The following is a 19672-nucleotide window of genomic DNA, read 5'->3' on the forward strand; positions in this document are numbered from 1 at the left end:
CTCAACAAAAAAAAAAAAAAAAAAAAAAAGAAAAATGTCACACAGGAATACACACCCAGAGGGCACTCGAGAAACATTTATTGAGCACCTACTATGTGCCAGGCCCCAGGCAGGACACTTGGAAAACAAAGTCAGTACAACCTGGTCCCTGCCGAGGAGCTCACAGTCTAGAGGGCTAAGCCATTAATCATAGAACAGCAAAGGTGCATTTAGCTTCACAATTTTACAACAAACGTTTACATACGTTTTCTCAAGTGTAAACACCCAGCAACACAGTCATGTTGTTTTAAAAGCACATTGGCATACATGTAAACACAAGTCACAGGATTGAAAGGATGGGAGAAGGCCGGGCGCGGTGGTTCAAGCCTGTAATCCCAGCACTTTGGGAGGCCGAGACGGGCGGATCACGAGGTCAGGAGATCGAGACCATCCTGGCTAACACGGTGAAACCCCGTCTCTACTAAAAAATACAAAAAAATTAGCCGGGCGAGGTGGTGGGCGCCTGTAGTCCCAGCTACTTGGGAGGCTGAGGCAGGAGAATGGCGTGAACCCGGGAGGTGGAGCTTGCAGTGAGCTGAGATCCGGCCACAGCACTCCAGCCTGGGCGGCAGAGCGAGACTCCGTCTCAAAAATAAATAAAATAAAATAAAATAAAATAAAATATAAAATAAAATAAAATAAAATAAAATAAAATAAAATAGAAAGGATGGGAGAAAACCATTTGCAGTATTTGAGATTGCAGAACCAGATTTTTAGCATTATTTATTCTTTCCTATCAGGTAGGATCCAAGTTTTGCCAATCTGTGGATAATGATGTTTGAGACATGGGAGTTCCGTGGCCTGCCTGCCGTCATGCAGTGGGGGAGCCACCCTAGATACAAGGCATCCTGAAGCCTTGGCCACTGCCTTCTGTCCACCACACCTCACTGTTTTTTAATGTCCCCTAGACAAAGACCCTGTACATTTTTAGGCTCCTCCTGAGCTTGTCAGATGGGGAGAAGGGACCATGTCCCAGGAGCCCACCAAGCCGTGAGATCCCTCATACCTGGCTTGGGACATGGTGATACCCCATCAGGGGAGCATGCAGCACACGCTACCCAGGCCCAGACCCTGCCTGCCTGAGATGAACTTCCTGGTGAGCCTCAAAATCTGGCAGCGTTGGCCGGGCACAGTGGGTGGCTCACGCCTGTAATCCCAGCACTTTGGGAGGCCGAGGTGGGTGGATCACTTGAGGTCAGGAGTTCGAGACCAGCCTGGCCAACATGGCGAAACCCTGTCTCTACCAAAAAATACAAAAATTAGCTGGGCATGGTGGCGCATGCCTGTAATCCCAGCTACTCGGGAGGCTGAGGCAGGAGAATTGCTTGAACCTGAGAGGCGGAGGTTGCAGTGAGCTGAGATCGCGCCACTGCACTCCAGCCTGACAACAGAGCAAGACTCCATCACACACACACACACAAAAGTGGTGATGTCAGTGTCCTACAGGAATAGCTACCCTCCAAGTCCCACCTGTGCCCCCACTTCTCCTATGTGCATTATTTGTCAGCAGGTGCAGAGGTGTACAGTCCCGCTTATCACACCTGCTCTAAACAGGACAGTGCAGCTGGGGTTTGAGAAGGGGCTGCCTGTGTGCTCCATCCCACCAAAGGGAAAACCGCACACAGATCTGGCACCTGTTGGTTTAGTTTATGAAGGTAAGGAATCCGGTGAAGAGACCCAAAGTGGCCTCCCCGTGGTCCAGGGAATAGGGGAAAACAGCAAGCGTTTGGGTTTAATTAGGCCAAGGGTTGGGTGGCATGAAGGTGGAAGCTGAGGGTGCAGGCCTGCAGGGCTGGAGAAGGCGGGGCTGAGTTTAGGACCCCTGTGCCCACCTCACCATCATAGGGAAAGGGAGGAGAGGAATCTTTCCACCTGTAAGCTAGCTCTACTGCCATTTCACTTCAGAAAGCTCAGGGTAAGCTGGGCGTGGTGTCTCACGCCTGTAATCCCAGCACTTTGGGAGGCTGAGGCGGGTGGCTTGCCTGAGGTCAGGAGTTTGAGGCCAGCCTGGCCAACATAGTGAAACCCTATCTCTACTAAAAACATAAAAAATTAGCTGGGCGTGGTGGTGGGTGCCTGTAATCCCAGCTACTAAGGAGTAGGGAGGCTGAAGCAGGAGAATCACTTGAACCCAGGAGGCAGAGGTTGCAGTGAGCTGAGATCACGCCACTGCACTCCAGCCTGGGCAACAAGAATGAAACTGTCTCAAAAAAAAAAAAAAAAAGAAGACAAGAACAAGCAAGCAAGCAAGCTCAGGCTAATTCCCATATTCCCATCTCCCTGGTTGTTAGCAACCCTGGGCTTCTACAGTGGCCTCTTTTGGGCAGAGGCCTACCAGGTGAGCCAGAAGGTACAATGTTAAAGAAAATTGTTTCTGACCCCATTTCCAGAGCACAGAGGAGGGGAGGGGGTAAGATGCCCACAGGTGACTGATAGTACAAGTCAGCCCTCGTCCCTGGGCTCCAGAGAGGCCTGCGCTGGTGCTGTCCCACCTTCGGGAGAGGTGGCTCCCTGGCTCCCCCTAAGACCCTCCTGCCCCTCAAGGTTGCTCTAGGCGGCCAGGTATCCTGCTAGCAAACCCATTTCCCCAATGATGGCCCAGACGGAACTCTTAATAAAAAAAAATAATTTATTGTCAACAAAGGTGATATATACAACAGGAAAACAGATGTAAATGAGAACAGGAGTGAATGGGGTGCCCAGGCCCAGCTTCAGGCCTCTGCAGGGTGGGAAAGGAAGAGGTAATGGAGGCGTCCTGGTTTAGGAGCCTGAACAAGTGGGGAGGGGAGGTGTCCCCCGAGGTAGTGGGACTCAGTTCAAACCCCCTTATGACCACTCTTGTGTAAGGCACTGTGCCAAGGGAGAATGGTGGGGAGCGGGGGGAGGGTGGGAGGAGGTCACGGGGGACAAAGAGAGGTGGGGGTCAGCAAAGGACTGGGGTAGGTGTTCTCCACAGGCCCAGTGCCCTACTGCACAACAGCCTCAACCACCCTTGCTGACCTCAGGCCTGGCCAGGAACAGACACTTTCCAGTGCCCCGAAATAACAGTGGATGTTGCCCCAGCCCCCTCCTGCCCTGGCACTTGTTTCTACTCTCTCCACCAGATGGGTAAGCCAGGCAGCTCTGAGTTATAAGCCACAGGGGGACGCTGCCTCCTCCCTCCCTCCCTCCCTCCTCCCCAGGAAAGCAAGAATTTACACCCCATTCCCTTTCTCTGGCTTCCCCGCCACAGTGGTGCTGGATTCTGACAGAACCGTGGGCCAGTCTGAGGTGTCACCTGCTCCCACACGCTTGGTGCCCTGGGGGTGCCTGGACCAGTCTTGCAGGAGGCTGACCGCTGGGGGCTCCTCCATCCGCACGCGGATAACCTGGAGATCCAGTGTCCCGCGGAGCCCCGGAGGGGGAGCTGGGCAGGGATGAGAACAGAGAGCAGTCAGAGCCTCCCAGACACCCCACCACGAGGATGCTCCCTGGAAGCTCTGCAAACTGTACCCCCATTTCCAGGGCTTTCATGATGTCCACAGCCCAGTGCCTGGCATGAGGGGAAGTCCAAGGATGGCAGGAAGCTCCATTCCTGGGTGATCAAGGAGCACTGCTGCCGGCTAGAGAATGAGGCCCACAGCCTCCCGAGGGATAAGCACATGAAGCCAGGCAGCCTTCCTTCTGCGTGTATTTTGGCCCAGGGTGCCCGGTGCTGCGTGCCTCTCCCCAGAACTCCTACCTGCAGCCAACTCCATTTTCTCTCAAACTTACTGGGCATCCTAGCCTAACGCGTTCTGCCAGAGTGGGGCAGAGGTGATGCGGTGGGAACACCCAGAAAAAATCTGAGGCATAGCTGTGCCCACCAAGGAGTTCATGAGGGACTACACAGGGTGGAGAAGACCCCTGGTGAACTTCCACCAGGCTCTTCATCTCCTGAGTGTCAACACCTACATCACCAAGATCAGGCGTCCACCTTAGCAGTATGGAGAAGGTACTCACAACGGGCAAAGCTGGGCCTCGAGGCAGACGAAAGAGGACTGAGGACTGCTGTGGCTGCACGCAGCCGTAAAAAACAAGCATGCAATAGGGATGTGTGCAAAAGTTATGTTACAATAGGGCTGGGTGTGGTGGCTCCTGCTTGTAATTCCAGCACTTTGGGAGGCCAAGGTGAGCAGATCACTTGAGGTCAGGAGTTCGAGACCAGTCTGGCTAACACAGAGAAACCCTTTATCTACTAAAATACAAAGAAATCAGGCAGGCATAGTGGTGCACCCCTCTAATCCCAGCTACTCAGGAGGCTGAGGCGGGAGAATCGTGTGAACCCGGGAGGCAGAGGTTGCAGTGAGCCAAGATCACGCCGCTGCACTCCAGCCTAGAAGACAGAGCAAGACTGTCTCAAAAAAAAAAAAAAGTTACATTACATTGAAAGGCAAAAACAGAAAATGGTGATTTCAACTACTGCACTGTCTATATTGGGAAGGATTCATTTGTGTGTGTTCCTTTTCTACGCTGTTTTTAGAGACACGATTATTTACAATGTGGCAGAGAAAACAGGCACAATTTTGCTGTGCAATGTGCTGGAATTTAAAATGACTTAGTGGCCGCCACCGAAATTTTATCACCTACCAAATTCTATTCTGTGTTCCCAGAAGCTGGTTTGTCTCCCCGATAAACTATATGCTCCCTGAAGGAACACTGAATCCCATTTGTTCATTAATTTGACAATAATTTATTGAGTACTATCTGCCCAAGGCTGTTTGGATTGCCACGGGTACAGCGGTGAATGGAGCTGCCTAAGTGGCCTTCTGGGACTTCACATTCTAGTTATCAGAGCCAATAAATAGGATAAACAAATAAAAAATGCAGCATGTTATATATGGACAGACGCAAAGTAGCAAAGTACACCAGGGAAAGGAGATAGGATAGCAGAGAGCTGACAGGGGACTGGAGACACAGAGGGAGTGAGGAGCCAGCTGGGCAGACGGGTGAAGAAACAGTATTTTGAGCACAAGGAAGAGCAAATGTGGACCCCCTGGTGGAGCACGCTGGCTTCCCCAGGAACAGCAAGGCCAGTGCCTGTGCGGGGAGCAGGGTGTTGGGGGAGAGGTCAGGAGCCTGAGGGGAGCTCACTGGTCACCATGAAGGCTCTGGCTTTTTTTTTTTTTTGAGACGGAGTCTCGCTCTGTCACCCAGGCTGGAGTGCAGTGGCCGGATCTCAGCTCCCTGCAAGCTCCGCCTCCCGGGTTCACCCCATTCTCCTGCCTCAGCCTCCCAAGTAGCTGGGACTACAAGCGCCCGCTACCTCGCCCTGCTAGTTTTTTTTGTATTTTTTAGTAGAGATGGGGTTTCACCGTGTTAGCCAGGATGGTCTCGATCTCCTGACCTTGTGATCCGCCCGTCTCGGCCTCCCAAAGTGCTGGTGGCTTGAGCCACCACGCCCGGCCTGGCTCTGGCTTTTATCTGGAGTGCAACAGGAGCAGCACAGGAAGGCCGTGAGTAGAGGAGTGACTGGATCTGACTTGTGTTCTCAGCAGGGACACTCTGGCTGCTACAGGAGAGCACAGGATAGTGGGCAGAGCTCAGCAGCCAGGAGACCTGGCTTAGGTTTGTTACAGGAATCAGGTGAGAGCCGGCCATGACTAGGGTAGTGGCAGTGGATGTGGTAACAGCAGTGTGAGCTCTGAACTTGTTTTGGAGGATCGACTGCTGGACAGATGCTGGGTTGGAGAAAGAGGATGACCGTGTGGGTGTGGCCACAGCAAACTGAAGCCTGGGGCTGCCTGTTCACTGGGAAAGGGAAGATTGTGGAGTCTGTGGGTGGGGTGCATTGGGGAGACTGGGGGTTCCATTTCAATGTGCCGAGATTTTTTTTTTTTTGGGAGACAGAGTCTCACTCTGTCGCCAAGCGGGAGTGCAGTGGCACAATGTTTGAGATCTTTTAGACAACCATGTAGAGACGTCACCTGGGCAACTGGAAAAGAGGATGGAATCAGGAAGGAGCAGCCAAGGTGGGCATTATGAGCACATACATGGCATCAAAAGCTGTGAACCTGGATGAGATCTCCCAGGGAGCGAGTACGGACACTGACCTATGGCTGGGGATACTTAAGCACTTACTCATTCACCAAACACATAAGCCGGGCCTATCCTGTGCCAGGCACTGTTCTGGCTACTGTGGATACCACAGTGCAGGAAGCAAACACCCTAACCTGCAGGCCCTTCCTTACATTCTAGAAAGGAAAAGGCTGACAACGATATGACATGTTCCAACTCTGGGAGCTGAGAATAAGCGGCAAGAGAAACTGAGAAGGAACAGCTAGTGAGGGAAGAGGAACACCAGGTGAGCAGCTGCCTGAAAAGCCAAGGGAAGAAAGTTGTCTCCAGGAAGGAGTGATCGGCCCACTGTAACCGCCAGATCAGAAAGAGAAGGACCGGCCAGGCGCAGTGGCTCATGCCTGTAATCCCAGCACTTTGGGAGGCCGAGGCGGGCGGATCACCTGAATTCAGGAGTTTGAGACTAGCCTGACCAACATGATGAAACCCTGTCTCTACTAAAAATACAAAATTAGCTGGGTGCGGTGGCGCATGCCTGTAATCCCAGCTACTCAGGAGGCTGAGGCAGGAGAATCGCTTGAACCCAGGAAGTGGAGGTTGCAGTGAGCTGAGATCGCACCACTGCACTCCCGCCTGGGCGACAAGAACGAAACTCCATCTCAAAAAAAGAAAAAAAAAAAAAAAGGACTTCCAGGCACGGTGGCTCACGCCTCTAATCCCAGCACTTTGGGAGACTGAGGCAGGTAGATCACAAGGTCAGGAGTTTGAGACCAGCCTGGCCAACACAGTGAAACCCCGTCTCTACTAAAAATACAAAAATTAGCTGGGCGTAGTGGCAGGCGCCTGTAATCCCAACTACTTGGGAGGCTGAGGCAGGAGAATCATGTGAAACTAGGAGGCGGAAGTTGCAGTGAGCCGAGATCATGCCACTGCACTCCAGTCTGGGCAACAGAGCTAGACTCCTCCGTCTAGAGAAAAAAAAAAAAAGAAAAGAGAAGGACCAAGAACAGACTATTGAATTTTATGGAAGTCAACAGCGACCTTGCCAAAGGAGCCATTTTCGTGTGGAGTGCTGAGGATGAAAGTTTGAAGCAGATTCCAGAGAGATGGGAGGCAGCTGCTACAGAAAACACAGTCCGGCTTTACTGAAAAGGTACAGGGACCAATGAGACAGTGGCTAGAGGGGCAAGGGGCTAAGAAGGAAGAAATAATAACTTTGTGTAGGCGGATAGGGAAGACCCAGGGGGCAGTATGACAAGGGGGAGGTAGGATGGGCTTTAGTGATGAGGACAAGGGCTAGCCTTTGCCAGGAGCAGTTCAGTTACATGAGCTAGAGAGAAGGCATGGAATTCAGCCTGGGTGCTAGAGGGAGGGGGGTTGGGGGCAGGGGACACTGCTTGCAGGCAAGGTTCTGAGTGGGTAGAGTGGAAATACACCAGGCTGCCAGGTGTAATGGCTCACGCCTGTAATCCCAGCACTTTGGGAGGCTAAGGTGGGCAGATCATTTGAGGTCAGGAGTTCAAGACCAGCCTGGCCAACATGGTGAAACCCCGTCTCTACTAAAAATACAAAAATTAGCCAGGTGTGGTGACGCAGGCCTGTAGTCCCAGCTACTTGGGAGGCTGAGGCAGGAGAACTGCTTGAAAAAAACAAACAAACAAAAAACGAAATACAACAAGCTGCCACCTACTAGGTGAGTGGCCCTGAGGGAGGTACCTAACCTCCCCATGGCTCAGTTTTCTCTTCTGTAAAATGGAAACCATGATACTTCAGAGGATGTTTGTATGGATTTAATGAGGTAACATTAAAAAAGTTCGGGCCAGTTGCAGTGGCACATGCCTGTAATCCCAGCACTTTGGGAGGCCGAGGCAGGCAGATCCTCTGAGCTCAGGAGACCAGCCTGGGTAACATGGTGAAACCCTGGTCTCTACAAAAAAAATACAGAAATTATCCAGGTGTGGTGGTGCACGGCTGCAATCCCAGCTACTCAGGAGGCTGAGGTGGGAGGATCACTTGAGTCTGGGAGGCGGAGTTTGCAGTGAGTGGAGGTTATGCCACTGTACTCCAGCCTGGGTGACAGAGAGACCCCAGCTCAAAAAAAAAGAAATGAGTTCAGTACATACTAAGGTAGTGCACTTCCCATAGTAGGTAGGGACTTCCCTAGCCAAGAGAATTAAGTGCCAATTATTCTTAGTGGCAAGGAGAGCAGAGGTAAGGGTAGGTGAGGAGGCTGGGCGAGCGAAGCCTGAGATCTGGTAGAGATCAGAATCCCAGGGCCATAAAAAAAAAAAAAAAAAGCGAGCTGGGAGGATTTAGCAGTCTCTGGGACAAACTAAGCCCTTCTGCACCCCTGCCCCAGAAATGCCCCTCCTTCCCAGAAATGTCACCACCAGAATGACAAGAAAAGGCAGCTATCAATCAACCACTCATCTTTTCTGTGAATTTTTTACCAGGGGCTCTCTTTGTGCCAGGCACTGTTCTAGATGGTAAAGATACAACAGTGAACAAAAATAAACACCCTTGCCAGGCACGGTGGCTCATGCCTGTAATCCCAGCACTTTGGGAGGCAGAGGTGGGTGGATCATTTGAGGTCAGGAGTTCAAGACCAGCCTGGCCAACATGGTGAAACCCCCTTTCTATTAAAAATACAAAAATTAGCCGGGTGTGGTGGCGGGCGCCTATAAGGCAGGAGAATCACTTGAACCTGGGAGGCGGAGGTTGCAGTGAGGCTAGATTGTACCATTGCACTCCAGCCTGGGTGACAGAGTGAGACTCCGTCTCAAAAAACAAACACACAAACAAACAAACAACAGCCCTGTGAAACTCACACTCACACTTACGTACACGCATGCTCGCTCTCTCACTCCGATACCTCCCTGGTCCAGCCTGCAGCACAGGATCTGGCCAAGGTATCCTAAGCCAGATCCCTAGGTTCTACTCAAACTAACACCAGTGAGGGCCACGCACGGTGGCTCAAGCCTGTAATCCCAGCACTTTGGGAGGCCGAGGAGGGCGGATCATGAGGTCAGGAGATCGAGACCATCCTGGCTAACCCGGTGAAACCCCATCTCTACTAAAAATACAAAAAATTAGCCAGGCGTGGTGGCGGGTGCCTGTAGTCCCAGCTACTTGGGAGGCTGAGGCAGGAGAATGGCGTCAACCCGGGAGGCGGAGCTTGCAGTGAGCCGACATTGCGCCACTGTACTCCAGCCTGGGTGACAGAGCAAGACTCCGTCTCAAAAAAAAAAAAAAAGAAAAAAAAGAAAAAAGAAAAACACCAGCGAGACAGAGAGGCTCCTCTTTCCATTACTTGTCAGTAGGTCATTGCCCACCTCCTCTCCTGGCCTGGACACTGTCCCCATCCTCCTCCGGCAAGGTCCTTAGAAGGTTCTAGAGTCTTCCCGGACCACCTCACATTCACATTCATCAGCTCAGCTAACCTGACCATAGGTGGCCTTTTCCAACGGTTAAATCCATGATTTTTACACCTCTATTTTTTTTTAAAGTGTCAGGATCTTTATTTAAATAAAGTCTTCAGAGAACTTCAATACGTACATAACAACACAGAAAGTAGAGACATTGTGGTCGAAGCCTCACAGGTTTCTGAGAAATCTGTCCAAGCTTTGGGTTCACAAGGCCGTCTGAAACCACAGGTCCAGAGCCTCTGCTCTGCAAAGAACCGCCACGGAGGCCCGTGGTTTTAAAGATTTACTGCCTCCAGCCTATACCCCGGGACAGAGTTTTGGAGGACAAAGGCTGTCTCACTCATGCCATCTCCCAGGGTGCTTCCCTTGGGCACAGCCTCCAGGAACACTTATGTATTACTTAGGTCTCTTCTGTGCTTTCCCAGGCATCTCCAGCCTCCACGAAGGCTGCCACTGCTGACAACACCCTACAATCGCCTCTGCCCCTCTCAGATCACTCAAGCAGCCTGCTGAAGCCCCTTCCTCTCAGACTTTGCCCACTCACCCCAAAGAAACCTAAAATCTCAGGGATTCTCTTCTCATCTACTCACCACTCCAGATAGGTGGAGTTTGCGCACAGGGTACCCCAGGACTCGAAATGAAGGCTCCCTTTCGAGAATGAAACCAGAAGACCCATTAGACAGTGGAAGAGGTCAGCCATTTAGAGCAGGGATCCACCGGAGAGAACCAGGAGACTCGGGACACGTTCAAGTCCAAGCAGCACACACGGTCTCAGGGAGCCAGGAATGGAATGTGACTCAAGCTGAAACTTGAGACAGTTAAAACTGTGATCTATGTGAAGGGGTGAGGCCTGCCTTGAGATCAGAAAAAGGGGGGCCCAAATTTAGGCAAATAAACAAAAGCAACTACGCACATACGCGAACACACAGAGCGCTCTCTCTGAAGGATACCAACCAAATTAAGAGTGTCATAGCAGTGAACACAAAGAAAAACCTTGTGAGGGGTGAGTGGAGTGTGACTAAAGGAGTATGTAACACGCTGGCTTTTTTGTTTTTTTTGAGACCGTCTAGCTCTGTTGCCCAGGCTGGAGTACAGTGGTACAATCTGACTGGAGTACAATCAGAAATTACTGCAGCCTCAAATTCCTGGGCTCAAGTGATCCTCTTGCCTTAGGCTCTAGCCTTAGTAGGGACCAGAGGTGCACACCAAAAACATGTCCAGTTAATTTTAAACTTTTTCTATAGAGATGGAGTCTCCTTATGTTGCTCAGGTTGGTCTCGAATGCCTAGCCTCAGGCAATCTTCTCACTTTGGCATCCCAAAGTGCTGAGAATGACAGGTGTGAGCCACTGTGCCTAGCCAAGGCTTTTTTCTTTATGCAAAAAAGCACACCTGTCATCCCAGAACTTTGGGAGGCCCAGCTTGGAGGACTGCTTGCGCCTAGGAGTTGGAGACCAGCTTGGGCAACACAGGGAAAACCTGTCTCTACAAAAAATTTAAAAATTAGCCTGGTGTGGAGATGCAAGCCTGTGGACCCAGCTACTCAGGAGGCTCTGGCAAGAGGATGGTTTAAGCCTGGGAGTTTGAGGCTGCAGTGAGCTATGATGGCACCACTGTACTCCAGCCTGGGCAGGGTCTCTGTCTCAAAAAACAAAAACAAAAACAAAAACAAAAGCACACCTGCTTTTCGAGAGCCCTACTCTCAGGAGAGCCTCCAGCCACCTCGTTGGCCATCATCTATGGCTGTAGTTCCAAACACACATTTCAGACAAGTTGGTACAAGGAGACATGCACCCCTGACCCACTCACTTCTTCAAGAAGCATTTCCTGACCGCCTATAAACTATGCTTGGCATGGAGAGGTGAACAGACGACTATGCTTGGTCTCTGCCCTGCTGGACTACATTCCAGGCTCATCCTAATTCTGACTGCTGGGTCACGTGTGGTTGGCAGAATGATGCCCCTCACTCCCCACCAGATGTTCATGTTCTAATCCCTGGAACCTGTGAATGTTTTGTTACATGGCAAAGAGGAATGAAGGCTACAGATGAAATTAAGCTTGCTCATCAGCAGACTAAAAAAGAGATTATCCTGGACTATCTGAGTGAGCCCAATATAATCATGAGGGTCCTTGAATGGGGAAGGGGCAGATAAGCCGGAACCCAGGGCAGTATCTGAGAAAGACTCTACTAGCCTCTGCTGGCTTTGAAGATGGAAGGAGGTCACAAGCCAAGAAATGCAGGCAGCCTCTAGGAGCTGGGCAAGGCAAGAAAATAGATCTTCCCCTAGAGCTTCCAGGAAAGAACACAGCCCTGCTAACACCTTGATTTTAGCTCAGTGAGATCCATTTTGGACCTCTGACCTCCAGAATTGTGAAATAAATTTGTGTTTTGTTTTGATTTTAGAGAGGGTCTCATTCTGTCGTCCAGGCTGGAGTGCAGTGGTGTGATTGTAGCTCATTGCAGCCTTGAACTCCTGGGCTGAAATAATCCTCCTGTCTCAGCCTCCCAAGCGGCTGGGACTACCGGCACAAGCCATGTGTGTTGTTTTAAGCCATTACATTTGTGTGATTTGTTACAGCAGCAAATAGGAAACTGACATAAGGACCATGGGGAAGAAGGAACCATTTCTTTGAGAAATAGTTTTCCCTTTTGGAAAAAGGAATGGACATCTGCCTTTCTATACAAGCTGTTTTTGTAAGGGCCAAATAAACTATATGTAACTTCTTTTTTTTTTGGAGACAGAGTTTCACTCTGTTGCCCAGGCTGAGTGCAGTGGCACCATCTCACTGCAACTTCTACCTCCCAGGTTCAAGTGATTCTCCTGCCTCAGCCTCCCAAGTAACTGGGATTAGAGGTGCCTGCCACCACGCCTGGTGATGTGCCCGCCTCTGCCTGCCTCAGCCTCTCAAAGTGCTGGGATTCCAGGCGTGAGCCACCGTGCCTGGCCTTGTATGTAAGCTTCTTGAACTCAGTAGGACACCAAACAACACAAGCACTTACTGCTATTATGAGGCAATTTACTGAGCTGGTGTCCCCTGGAGGTGTCTGTCCACTGCTCATCTCGTCTATTCCCTGGACATCTAACTGAATTGCTGAGTGGCCCCATCTGGGCCTCAGCTCCACCAGGGTAAGGTGGGCACCCCTCAGGCTCCAGTTAGAACAAACTGCACGTATGGAAATCAGTATCAGTCTCCTGGGAAACACTGGCCTTGGTCATTGGAAACCCAATTACCAATTCGAGGAAACAAGGAAACACTAAGAAAAGCCCACCTGGCCAGGTGTGGTGGCTCACACCTGTAATCCTAGCACTTCGGGAGGCTGAGGCAGGTGGATCACCTGAGGTCAGGAGTTCGAGACCAGCCTGGCCAACATGATGAAACCCTGTCTCTATTAAAAATACAAAAATTAGCTGGGCATGGTGGCGTGTGCCTATAATCCCAGCTACTCGGGAGGGTGAAGCGGAAGAATCGCTTTAACTTGGGAAGCAGAGGTTGCCGTGAGCCAAGACTGTACCACGGCACTTCAGCCTGGGCGACAGAACAAGACTCTCGTCTCAAAAAATAAAAAATAAAAAAATAGGCCAGGTGCGGTGGTTCACACCTGTAATCCCAGCACTTTGGGAGGCCAAGGCACCTGAGGTCAAGAGTTTGAGACCAGCCTGGCCAACATGGCGAAACCCTGTCTCTACTAAAAATACAACATTTAGCCAGGCGTGGTGGCGCACACCTGTAATCCCAGCTACAAGGGAGGGTGAGGCAGGACAATCGCTTGAACCTGGGAGGCAGAGATTGTAGTGAGCTGGGCTTGTGCCACTACACGCCAGCCTGGGCAACAGAGCAAGATTCCGTCTCAAAAAACAAACAAACAAAAAAAGAAAAGCTCAGCTTTCAGGCCAGCCTCCCTCATCATTCAGATCCCCCTGTCCCGACCCCGTGTCCCAGGAAACCTGAGCACCACCCAGCCCTACCCTGGGCTCTGCCACAGAGCAGCCTCGTGGAGGCCCGGCCCAGGAGCGCTGCCTGAGAGGTCTCCACTGTGCTTCCCTCTCAGGAGGGCTCACCTGGAGAGGCGCTCTCTGCCCGGGGAAGGCCTCCTTCTGCCTCTTCGCTGTCTTTGGGTGAGTCCTTGCTGTCTGGGCCCCTGAGCTGGGTGTGGGAGAAGAGCTGCAGGACGAAGCCGGCGGGGAAGCTACCATCAGTGAAGTGTCGGACCTCGGCTGGTGCTGCGAAAGCCTCTGTGGGTGAGTCTGGCGATGGGGGCTCTGGAAGGGAGGACGGGATGGAACTGGGAGTGAAAAAGCCTCAGGAGCTGCAGGCGCCCTGCGCCCGGGCCCTGCTCCATCCTCACTGACGCGGATCTCCTCAGAGCACTGCGGCCAGAGCCCGTGCCTCCCCCGGGCCTCCCCTTCACCTGGGTCAGGGTCCAGGATTTTGGTCATAGGTCTGCCTCTTTTCTTTCTCACTGGCTCTTCCCCCGGGGGCTCCTTCCATCTCTGACCACGGGGCTTCTTATTTCCTGGCTCTGTGGCAGGGACAGCTGCAAAAAGAAAAGAACTCATACCTTTTTTAAGAGGCCATCCTCGAACCCTGCCGCCCCAGGGGAAGATACTTGCCCAGAACACAGGGCCTGTATTTCACCCTGTCCCCAAACCCCCACCTCCACTGGGGCTCACTGGCTTTTCCCCTGACTAACCAGGAAGCTCGAGGGGACGGAGTCCCCTGGGCCGGCTCCTTTTAGGGAGGGATGGGTTATCCTCAGAGTCAAGGAGAACGACGATTTCGGCTGGCATTCTGGCAGGGTCTGGGTTGGAGTCTGGGTCTGGGTGGGCATCCTGGCCTGAGTCTGCAGGGAGCAAGAGCACAATAAGCTTCCAGTGCCCCAACAAATCTGACTGCTCCCTTGGCCCACCCCAGGCCCAACTACCTGAGTTGGGTGGGGACGGCTGCTCAGCTCTCACGTCTTGCAAGAGGGCTACCCCTTCACTCCAGGCCTCCAGGATGTTGCTCTTCTCAGAAGGGCTCAGGTCCAAGGTGTGAGGGTGCTGCTCCAAGATGTGTGTGCGAGCCGTGTCGGCCGAGGGTGCCCGGATCTCAGCGCCACACACCATGCACAGCGCCCGCCCGCTGCCTCCTGGGCTGCTGCCCACCAGGAACTCCTGCTCCCAAGACACTTGCTGCTTGGGCTCCTCACAGCCATCACTGCCTGCCTCTAGCGGGCTGGGTCTAGGTGGTGGGGTCTTCTCCTGTTGGGTCACTGCGAGGGGAGAGGGGAAGAGTGTAATCACGAAAGGTGCCCACAACCTACAACACTTAGCACATCTCCAGACTCGGTGGTTTGAGTGGGATGGGGGAGGAGAGCATTTCTGTCCAAAGTGTTCTTCTTCCTTCCCCTGGAGCCCACGAGGCACACACCACACTCAACACAGCCAATGTGCCTGGGATCCCACGACCGTCGCGTCTATACTTTCTCTTGATCTAGTCTCGGACCTTAGGACTACACATACTTTCCCAACAGGCTGCGTTCTTGCAGGTCTCCAGCCTTTGCACATCTGTCCAGACCACCGATTGGGCTGGGCAACGTTGTCCCTGCGAAGCTTTCCGGAAACCCAATCCCTGACAATAGATTTCATCCACATCTGACTTCTACGCTTTCTTGAGAGTGAGGAAGGTAAATTCTTTTAATTTTTAAATGTTATTTATTTTGAGACAGAGTCTCACTTTGTCACCCAGGCTGGAGTGCAATGGTGCAATCTCAACTCATTGCAGCCTTGACCTCCTGGGTTCAAGTGATCGTCCTGCCTCAGTCCCCCAAGCACCTGGGACTACAGGTGAGTGCCGCCACGCCTGGCTAATAATTTTTTTTTTTTTTTTAAGAGATGGGGGACTCATTTTGTCACCCAGGCTTGAGTACAGTGGTGTTATCATAGCTTACTGCTGCCTTGAACTCCTGGACTCACGGACCCTCTAGCCTTAGGCACCTGACTGGCTAGGGCTACAGACAGATGCATGCTATCACACCCAGCTAATTCACAACAACAAAAATTTTGTTTAACAGATGGGGTCTTGCTCTGTTGCCCAGGCTGGTCTTGAACTCCCGGGCTCAAGCAATCCTCCTGCTTCAACCTCCCAAAGTGCTGAGATTATAGGCATGAGCCACCGTGCCCGTTCTAAAGTCCACCCCATCCCCTCAGAACTAGCCTCCCTTCTCAGTGCTCACAGAGCATTTACAGCCATGGTTCCACTCCAATTGCTGCCTGATACCTGCTCTTTGTGCACACAGACCATAAGCTCTCACAGGGCATCAGCCCTTTCCAGTTCAGCAAAGAAGGCAGCCTTAAACCTGCATCAGCCTGGAAGCTCAGTGCTTTTACGAAGTGCCCATGATCCTTCATGGCTGCATCTCTCTCCTACCCTCCAGAGAGGATGGGACAAAATTAAAACACAGGAGGCCCTAATAGCTGGGGGCTGCATGGAAGAGGTGGTATTGGAAATAGGAGCCTCGGCTTGCATGGATACAAGAGGTGGTGTCTGAAAGAGATACGAGATACGCCTTCTACCTATCTCTCATGCGACCATGGGCAGAAAACCTGACCTCTTAGGTGCAATCGGCTTTCTTCCCTACTAGTCCTCCAAAACAGCTCTCATCCAAGTCAGCAGCGCTAAACTCTGTGGTCAGTTTCTCCACTTCATCCTCTGCTGATCACTTCTTCCATCTTGATTTTCATCACTTGCGTCTAGGGCATGACCTTCTGTTGGGTCTTCTTTTGCTTCCCTGGCGCTCTTTCTCAGTTACGTGTGCTGGTTCTTCCTCATCTCTTCTCAATATTCCCTCCCTTCCTCTGGGTTGTCGTTGAAGAACCATCTCCCCTCACCAGAGCACCCCATTCCCCTTATGCACCATCCCCAACACAGCACACATCACCACCTGACACTTGTTTTTGGGATGTTCACTGCCTGTCTCCTCACCACACCATAGAATCCATGACCATGGCCAGGCGCAGTGGCTCACACCTGAATCCCAGCACTTTGGGAGGCCGAGGTGGGCGGATCACCTGAGGTTGCAAGTTCGAGACCAGCCCGAGCCACAGGGAGAAACTCCATCTCTACTAAAAATACAAAATTAGCTGGGTGTGGTGGCGCATGACTGTAATCCCAGTTACTCGGGAGGCTGACGCAGGAGAATCACTTAAACCCGGGAGGTGGAGGTTGCGGTGAGCCGAGATCGTGCCACTGCACTCCAGCTTGAGCAAAAAGAGAGAAATTCCATCTCAAAAAAAAAAAAAGAGAATCCATGACCACACAGATTTCTGATGTTTTGCATCCATATCTCTGGCATCAGTATCTGTATCTCCTGGCATGTAGTGGCATTTAGTAATGTGTGATGAGGGACTGACTCGGTCTCCAACCTGCCATCACCGGAGTTTCCCAGGACTCAGTTCTTAGACACTTCTCTACTTCCCTCTCATCCCACTGTCTGCCTGCTGGCAATTTCCGTTTATGCCACTAGCCAGATACTCCCAGGAAATTTAGGCCCACATATCTGACTGCTTAGCTGACCTCTCCACTTGAATATATCATAAATAAGCATCTCAAACTTAATTATATTCAAACTTTCACTCCCAGTTTCCCATGAGCACCGCAGCCTTCCCCATCTCAGAAAATGGGAAGGCTGTTCCTCCAGTTGCTCAGGCCAAAAACCTTGAATTCAATCTTTCTTCCACGCTCCACTGAAATCTTTCCAGAAGCTTGTGCTGCCGGACCTTTGCACTTGCTATTTGGCCTGAAATGCTCTTCCTGCAGATATCTGCAAGGTTGGCATCCTCACTTCCTTCAGAACTGTGTTCACAATTCACCTTATTAGAGAACACTTTCTGAACCACTTGATACATCCAATTAAATACCCATTCCCCCTTTCTCCTTTTCCTGCTTTAGTGATCTCTGAACCATTTATTGCCACCCAACATACTATACATGAACCTATTTCTCTGTCTTTAGCCATTGGTATATATATGTCCTTCAAGAGTAAGGTTTCAGCTGCTCTGTTTACTGCTACTACTTCCCAGCCTAAAAACACTAGCCTAAACAGCCTAAAGTAGACGTCCAGTGAATATTGGTTGAATGAATTCACCTGTCTATTCCCGCCCTAACAGTGGGGGTAAGGCCACCCTTGCAGGGTTGAGAGGATTAACTGAGACAGCCTCTGACAATACCCAGTGAACACTAAACAAATATTAGCAGAAGTAGGAAAACAACCTGTCTTTTGGACTACATGCTCCGAGAAGGGAGGTGACCTTTATTTCCCTCATGAATTTTATAACCCTTCCAGTTCCAAAAAGGATGAGAGGCAGTGCAGACAGACATCATTCTGTTCGGCTGAGGTTCAATGAATGGCCTTACTGCTCTCAACTCTTCTGGGTACTGTCCCCGCTAAGAAAAGGGGGGTGGGAGAATGGAAAGATATTTGCATTTTCATGCATATTAAGTCTCCCACAAAGATGGCTCTTTGTTTTCTTATGGTTTGCAAGCTCCTGAGAACTAGAAATCGGTGAAGGGGGAGGGGAGAGCGAGTGTTCTCAGACTGTTCTTCCCATCCCCTCCCAAAGCTAATCGCATTCTAGCACTGCACTGCTTTTCCAAACTAGCTGTTGTATGCAGTCCCATTCATCCCTTCTCTCCAGAACCTGACACCTGTGGCTCCTGCAAGTGGAAGGCCCAGGAATGGGGATGAAGCGGGGTGGTGGGCAGGAAAGAGTCATGCTCGGGGAGTCCTTAAAATTCTCCTGGAAGTCGGCAGCGGCGCCCGCCTGCAGCCTCGGGCCTATAGGCTTCGCCGCCCCTCGGCCTAGAACACAGCCCGGCCGTTGTGCTTGCGTGAGACGGCGGCCTCAACCACCCAGCGCCTCTGGGGATCCGGCCTCCGGTGCTGGGCCCGGGAGAGGGGGCGCCTGGGCACCGGAAGATCCGGAGCGTGCGGGGCGTGGATCGAAGTCTCCAGACCCTGGGCGGGGGAAAGGGGGAGGGAGGGGAAAATCGAGGAGGCCTGAGCTTCCAAACCATGGTGGGGGAGGTGCAAGAGCGCGTCCTGGACCCAGATCGAAGAGGGAAGCCTGGGCCCCAGGATGAAGGGGATGAGAAGGTGCCCGGGTCCCGGACCCGACTGAGGAGGGACGGCCCCGGCCCCGCACTGTGACGCGGAAGTGGGATCCCCTCCATCCTCACCTCTGAGCATCGGCTCGGGCCGCGGAATTACGGCCACCACCATGGCCTCCTCCTCGTCCTCCCCTTCCTCGCATTTGAGCGTCACCTCGAAGCAGTCGAGTGCGGCGCCCTCGGCCTTTAGGGCCATGGTGCGGCCGTGGGCGATAGCGGTGGCCGGAGAACTGGCGCGCAGGCTTCGCCGCGCAGCCGGCAACCGCCTCCCGCCTCCTGGCCGGAACAACGCCAGGCCCGCCGCCCGCCCCGCGCAGCCCCCTCACCGCTGCCCGCCCGCCCGCCGCTCGCCGGCCGGGGCTGCAACCGGCGCGTCCGGGCCTCCCCGAGACCTCGGCGCGTCGGAAGCCCGGGCGGGGAGGGCTCAATCCAAGGCCCCTGCCCCCCGCCGCTCCCTTTTATAGAGGCTCATTGTCGGCGCCCGCCCGGCCGGCCAGCCGCGGACCCGCCCCCGATCCCGCGCGGCCAATCGCGCGTGGCCCCGCCCCGGGCACGCGGCCCCGTTGGAATCCCTCGACCCAGGAGGCGGCGGGAAGGGCCGAGCAGACCCGGGGCCGCCCAGTGCGCGGAGGCGGAGGGGCCCCCAATACCCGCACCGCGGACGTCTTAGTCGACGGGCCAAGCCCAGGGGTTTCCCTCCGTTAAGAAGTCAGTTGGGCATTTCTGCTGGCGTGGAGAGCGCTACCAGGTGGCCCCGGATTTTGATCGGGAGTCGCTTTTGCCTTTCCGTGGACAAGCCTTCCTCCGCCAGCAGATGCCCCGGGCAGGAAGAGAAGCGGTGGCGGAGTGGAAAGGGCCTTGGTATGGAAGCATAGAGACTGAATTCCTTCTCATGTGCCGGCTCTGTGGCCGTGGGCACATTATCTGTTTTATTAGACCGGCTCATCGTTTCTTTCAAAAACCATTTTGGACCTTTCTGGGAAGGCAAAGAAGAGGAGCGGAGTGGACTGTGAGCGGACGTAA

At 52.6% G+C, this 19672-nt stretch overlaps 1 protein-coding gene across 6 annotated transcripts; it reads right to left on the reverse strand.

The window, feature by feature from the left end:
- Window positions 1-2648: 2648 nt before the first annotated feature.
- SPINDOC (spindlin interactor and repressor of chromatin binding) lies at window positions 2649-19157 on the reverse strand. 6 transcript variants are annotated; one of them, XM_033206764.1, is made up of 7 exons: window positions 18719-19157; window positions 14424-14753; window positions 14193-14342; window positions 13911-14036; window positions 13561-13761; window positions 10091-10148; window positions 2649-3445 (listed from the first exon to the last, which is right to left on the reverse strand). In XM_033206764.1, exons 1-7 carry the CDS (start codon window positions 18843-18845, stop codon window positions 3313-3315), a joined length of 1125 nt encoding a protein of 374 aa, XP_033062655.1. In that variant the 5' UTR covers window positions 18846-19157; the 3' UTR covers window positions 2649-3312. The 6 variants fall into 6 exon arrangements, 3 of the variants coding, with proteins under 3 accessions (XP_033062655.1, XP_033062654.1, XP_033062656.1); XR_004436097.1 differs by having other exon boundaries at window positions 3355-3445; window positions 10091-10308; XR_004436095.1 differs by having other exon boundaries at window positions 3355-3445; window positions 10091-10350.
- Between the last annotated feature and the right edge of the window lie 515 nt (window positions 19158-19672).

The sequence above is a fragment of the Trachypithecus francoisi genome, unplaced genomic scaffold (assembly GCF_009764315.1).
Source record: "Trachypithecus francoisi isolate TF-2019V2 unplaced genomic scaffold, Tfra_2.0 Lachesis_group8, whole genome shotgun sequence".
Taxonomy (NCBI): Eukaryota; Metazoa; Chordata; class Mammalia; order Primates; family Cercopithecidae; genus Trachypithecus; species Trachypithecus francoisi.

Excerpts from the sequence above, each read along its gene's own strand:
- SPINDOC (XM_033206763.1), bottom strand. The coding sequence starts at position 18,845 with ATGGCCCTAAAGGCCGAGGGCGCCGCACTCGACTGCTTCGAGGTGACG. Across the intron at positions 14,754-18,718 it reads GCCCGAGCCGATGCTCAGAG|TGACCCAACAGGAGAAGACC; the intron begins GTGAGGATGGAG and ends CTCCCCTCGCAG. Across the intron at positions 13,762-13,910 it reads AATCCTGGACCCTGACCCAG|AGCCCCCATCGCCAGACTCA; the intron begins GTGAAGGGGAGG and ends CCTCCCTTCCAG.